Source organism: Hypanus sabinus, unplaced genomic scaffold, assembly GCF_030144855.1.
Source record: "Hypanus sabinus isolate sHypSab1 unplaced genomic scaffold, sHypSab1.hap1 scaffold_995, whole genome shotgun sequence".
Taxonomy (NCBI): domain Eukaryota; kingdom Metazoa; phylum Chordata; class Chondrichthyes; order Myliobatiformes; family Dasyatidae; genus Hypanus; species Hypanus sabinus.
In genome coordinates, this window is record NW_026781852.1 from 160,900 (window position 1) to 166,899 (window position 6,000).

Genomic DNA, 6,000 nt, shown 5'->3' on the forward strand with positions numbered 1-6,000 from the left:
GGTGCAGGGTCTGAACAGTAACACCCCCCAACCCAGAAACCCGCCCAGTCTATCTCACTCCGGGTGCAGGGTCTGAACAGTAACACCCACCCCCACCCAGAAACCGGTCCGGTCTGTCTCACTCCGGGTGCAAGGTCTGAACAGTAACACCCACCACCCACCCAGAAACCGGTCCGGCCTGTCTCACTCCGGGTGCAGGGTCTGAACAGTAACACCCACCCCCCCACCCAGAAACCGGCCCAGTCTGTCTCACTCCGGGTGCAGGGTCTGAACAGTAACACCCCCCCCCACCCAGAAACCGGTCCGGCCTGTCTCACTCCGGGTGCAGGGTCTGAACAGTAACACCCACCACCCCCCCACCCAGAAACCGGTCCGGTCTGTCTCACTCCGGGTGCAGGGTCTGAACAGTAACACCCACCACCCCCCCACCCAGAAACCGGTCCGGTCTGTCTCACTCCGGGTGCAGGGTCTGAACAGTAACACCCACCACCCCTCCACCCAGAAACCGGTCCGGTCTGTCTCACTCCGGGTGCAGAGTCTGAACAGTAACACCCAACCCCCCAGAAACCGGTCCGGCCTGTCTCACTCCGGGTGCAGGGTCTGAACAGTAACACCCCCCCCACCCAGAAACCGGTCCGGTCTGTCTCACTCCGGGTGCAGGGTCTGAACAGTAACACCCCCCCACCCAGAAACCGGTCCGGTCTGTCTCACTCCGGGTGCAGGGTCTGAACAGTAACACCCACCCCCCCCACCCAGAAACCGGTCCGGCCTGTCACACTCCGGGTGCAGGGTCTGAACAGTAACACCCCCCCCCCCACCCAGAAACCGGCCCAGTCTGTCTCACTCCGGGTGCAGGGTCTGAACAGTAACACCCACCACCCCCCCACCCAGAAACCGGTCCGGCCTGTCTCACTCCGGGTGCAGGGTCTGAACAGTAACACCCCCCCCCCACCCAGAAAAAGGTCCGGCCTGTCTCACTCCGGGTGCAGGGTCTGAACAGAAACACCCACCCCCCCCCCACCCACAAACCGGTCCGGTCTGTCTCACTCCGGGTGCAGGGTCTGAACAGTAACACCCACCACCCCCCCACCCAGAAACCGGTCCGGTCTGTCTCACTCCGGGTGCAGAGTCTGAACAGTAACACCCAACCCCCCAGAAACCGGTCCGGCCTGTCTCACTCCGGGTGCAGGGTCTGAACAGTAACACCCCCCCACCCAGAAACCGGTCCGGTCTGTCTCACTCCGGGTGCAGGGTCTGAACAGTAACACCCCCCCACCCAGAAACCGGTCCGGTCTGTCTCACTCCGGGTGCAGGGTCTGAACAGTAACACCCACCCCCCCCACCCAGAAACCGGTCCGGCCTGTCTCACTCCGGGTGCAGGGTCTGAACAGTAACACCCCCCCCCACCCAGAAACCGGCCCAGTCTGTCTCACTCCGGGTGCAGGGTCTGAACAGTAACACCCACCACCCCCCCACCCAGAAACCGGTCCGGCCTGTCTCACTCCGGGTGCAGGGTCTGAACAGTAACACCCCCCCCCCCCCAGAAAAATGTCCGGCCTGTCTCACTCCGGGTGCAGGGTCTGAACAGAAACACCCACCCCCCCCCCCCCACCCAGAAACCGGTCCGGCCTGTCTCACTCCGGGTGCAGGGTCTGAACAGTAACACCCACCCCCCCACCCAGAAACCGGTCCGGTCTGTCTCACTCCGGGTGCAGGGTCTGAACAGTAACACCCACCCCCCCCCCAGAAACTGGTCCGGCCTGTCTCACTCCGGGTGCAGGGTCTGAACAGTAACACCCACCACCCCCCCACCCAGAAACCGGTCCGGTCTGTCTCACTCCGGGTGCAGGGTCTGAACAGTAACACCCCCCCCCCCCCCCCCCAGAAACTGGTCCGGCCTGTCTCACTCCGGGTGCAGGGTCTGAACAGTAACACCCAACCCCCCAGAAACCGGTCCGGCCTGTCTCACTCCGGGTGCAGGGTCTGAACAGTAACACCCACCACCCCTCCACCCAGAAACCGGTCCGGTCTGTCTCACTCCGGGTGCAGAGTCTGAACAGTAACACCCAACCCCCCAGAAACCGGTCCGGCCTGTCTCACTCCGGGTGCAGGGTCTGAACAGTAACACCCCCCCCACCCAGAAACCGGTCCGGTCTGTCTCACTCCGGGTGCAGGGTCTGAACAGTAACACCCCCCCACCCAGAAACCGGTCCGGTCTGTCTCACTCCGGGTGCAGGGTCTGAACAGTAACACCCACCCCCCCCACCCAGAAACCGGTCCGGCCTGTCACACTCCGGGTGCAGGGTCTGAACAGTAACACCCCCCCCCCCCACCCAGAAACCGGCCCAGTCTGTCTCACTCCGGGTGCAGGGTCTGAACAGTAACACCCACCACCCCCCCACCCAGAAACCGGTCCGGCCTGTCTCACTCCGGGTGCAGGGTCTGAACAGTAACACCCCCCCCCCACCCAGAAAAAGGTCCGGCCTGTCTCACTCCGGGTGCAGGGTCTGAACAGAAACACCCACCCCCCCCCCCACCCACAAACCGGTCCGGTCTGTCTCACTCCGGGTGCAGGGTCTGAACAGTAACACCCACCACCCCCCCACCCAGAAACCGGTCCGGTCTGTCTCACTCCGGGTGCAGAGTCTGAACAGTAACACCCAACCCCCCAGAAACCGGTCCGGCCTGTCTCACTCCGGGTGCAGGGTCTGAACAGTAACACCCCCCCACCCAGAAACCGGTCCGGTCTGTCTCACTCCGGGTGCAGGGTCTGAACAGTAACACCCCCCCACCCAGAAACCGGTCCGGTCTGTCTCACTCCGGGTGCAGGGTCTGAACAGTAACACCCACCCCCCCCACCCAGAAACCGGTCCGGCCTGTCTCACTCCGGGTGCAGGGTCTGAACAGTAACACCCCCCCCCACCCAGAAACCGGCCCAGTCTGTCTCACTCCGGGTGCAGGGTCTGAACAGTAACACCCACCACCCCCCCACCCAGAAACCGGTCCGGCCTGTCTCACTCCGGGTGCAGGGTCTGAACAGTAACACCCACCCCCCCCCACACCCAGAAACCGGTCCGGCCTGTCTCACTCCGGGTGCAGGGTCTGAACAGTAACACCCCCCCCCCACCCAGAAAAATGTCCGGCCTGTCTCACTCCGGGTGCAGGGTCTGAACAGAAACACCCACCCCCCCCCCCCACCCAGAAACCGGTCCGGCCTGTCTCACTCCGGGTGCAGGGTCTGAACAGTAACACCCACCCCCCCACCCAGAAACCGGTCCGGTCTGTCTCACTCCGGGTGCAGGGTCTGAACAGTAACACCCACCCCCCCCCCAGAAACTGGTCCGGCCTGTCTCACTCCGGGTGCAGGGTCTGAACAGTAACACCCACCACCCCCCCACCCAGAAACCGGTCCGGTCTGTCTCACTCCGGGTGCAGGGTCTGAACAGTAACACCCCCCCCCCCCCCAGAAACTGGTCCGGCCTGTCTCACTCCGGGTGCAGGGTCTGAACAGTAACACCCCCCCACCCAGAAACCGGTCCGGTCTGTCTCACTCCGGGTGCAGGGTCTGAACAGTAACACCCACCACCCCCCCACCCAGAAACCGGTCCGGTCTGTCTCACTCCGGGTGCAGGGTCTGAACAGTAACACCCACCACCCCCCCCACCCAGAAACCGGTCCGGTCTGTCTCACTCCGGGTGCAGAGTCTGAACAGTAACACCCACCCCCCCACCCAGAAAAAGGTCCGGCCTGTCTCACTCCGGGTGCAGAGTCTGAACAGTAACACCCACCCCCCCACCCAGAAACCGGTCCGGTCTGTCTCACTCCGGGTGCAGAGTCTGAACAGTAACACCCACCCCCCACCCAGAAACCCGTCCGGCCTGTCTCCGGGTGCAGGGTCTGAACAGTAACACCCCCCCCCACCCAGAAACCGGTCCGGTCTGTCTCACTCCGGGTGCAGGGTCTGAACAGTAACACCCCCCCCCCCCCACCCAGAAACCGGTCCGGTCTGTCTCACTCCGGGTGCAGGGTCTGAACAGTAACACCCAACCCCCCAGAAACCGGTCCGGCCTGTCTCACTCCGGGTGCAGGGTCTGAACAGTAACACCCAACCCCCCAGAAACCTGTCCGGCCTGTCTCACTCCGGGTGCAGGGTCTGAACAGTAACACCCCCCACCCAGAAACCGGTCCGGTCTGTCTCACTCCGGGTGCAGGGTCTGAACAGTAACACCCAACCCCCCAGAAACCGGTCCGGCCTGTCTCACTCCGGGTGCAGGGTCTGAACAGTAACACCCCCCCCCACCCAGAAACCGGTCCGGTCTGTCTCACTCCGGGTGCAGGGTCTGTACAGTAACACCCCCCCACCCAGAAACCGGTCCGGTCTGTCTCACTCCGGGTGCAGGGTCTGAACAGTAACACCCCCCCCCACCCAGAAACCGGTCCGGTCTGTCTCACTCCGGGTGCAGGGACTGAACAGTAACACCCACCCCCCCCCACCCAGTGATAACCAGGACAAACCGCCCTCCCCTTCCCCAGCACCAGAGTTGAACACCATACCTCCTCCAGAGGAGTGATCGAAGAGCTTTCCCCTCCGTAGTAGGGATTACGATCCATGTGAAGGACCCTCTTGCCATTGACGGACATGATCCCAGACAGGATGCATTCCTGGAAGAGACGGGAGAGGCTCATCGTCAGGAAGGTCAAACTCGAAAGTGAACTGATTTGCCACGTACATTCTGAGCATCTCACCATATAGACACAGAAGAACCAATGAAACTCACTCATGTGCAAATATAAACAATAAATATTGAGAACATTGAAAGCGAGTCCATAGGTTGTGGGAACATTTCAATGATGGGGCGAGAAGTTGCCCCCTCTGGTTCAGGAGCTGATGGTTGAGGGGTTGTATCTGTGGACAGTTCTGCACCTTCGTGCTTGTGCCAGCAACGAGCAGAGAGCAGGGCCCGGATGGTGGGTGCCCTTGCTTTCTCCTTGTAGGAGCGCTTAATGGTGGGAGAGCTCCATCACAGCACAGACCAGCCTCCCTCCGCAACCTCTGTACGCTTTAAACCACACCCTGTCTGCTGTCCCAACACCAGAGGGTCAGGCCAACAGCAAGGCTGGATCAACACCGGGTGCATCTCCGTACAGACGGCCACAAACCCACCTGGGCAGTAAGACCAAGGAAATGGCTGTGAGCTTCAGGAAGGGGGGAGTCAGACCAGTCCTCACTGAGGGGTCAGCGGTGGGAAGGATCAACGTCTCCGAAGATCTACCCAACACATTGACACAGTCGTGTAAAAGGTGCCGGCGGCTACAGACTTCATTCGCCAGGAGGCTGAGGAGAATCGGCATGCCACCAAACGTCTACTGGCGCACACGGAGAGCGCTCTGACTGGCTGTCTACCGGACCGTACCACAGGAGCACTCCCTACCGTCCCGTACGGACGGGCCATCTCACAGGATCAGGAAGGTGTAAACTCAGCCAGCTCCATCACGGGCACTGCCCTCCCCAGCCTCCAGCGCCTCATGAGGGCACTAAGGGCCCTCGCCACCCAGGACATGCCCTCTTCTCATTGGAGGTGGTACAGGAGCCTGAAGAGACACACTCAACGCTCCAGGAACAGCTTCTTCCCCTCTGCCACCAGATGTCAGACCAACCACGAGTACTAACGCACCACACCGCTTTCACACGTTTAGTGTAATCTGCGGTGTGTTGTATTTATTGAACTGTACTGCTACTACAAAACAATCAATCTCACAACATATTGCAGCGATAATTAACTTGATTCTCGGGGGGTGGGGGGGGGGGGGAATCACCTCTGCCACCTCCTTGGAAAACACGACCAAGTTAGTAAAGCGCAAAATGCCACACACACACACACAGACACACACACACACACACAGACACACACACACACACACACACAGACACACACACACAGACACACACACACAGACACACACACACAGACACACACACAGACACACACACAGACACAC

General features: G+C 61.3%; 1 protein-coding gene across 1 annotated transcript in view; it reads right to left on the reverse strand.

The window, feature by feature from the left end:
* Positions 1-4,701, reverse strand: part of LOC132390624 (rab GDP dissociation inhibitor alpha) — a 36,521-nt gene extending 31,820 nt beyond the window's left edge. Inside the window, exon 1 of the mRNA XM_059963221.1 lies at positions 4,555-4,701. Coding sequence (XP_059819204.1) covers positions 4,555-4,686 — 132 coding nt within the window. The 5' untranslated portion in view covers positions 4,687-4,701. The remainder of the gene's footprint in view (positions 1-4,554) is intronic.
* Between the last annotated feature and the right edge of the window lie 1,299 nt (positions 4,702-6,000).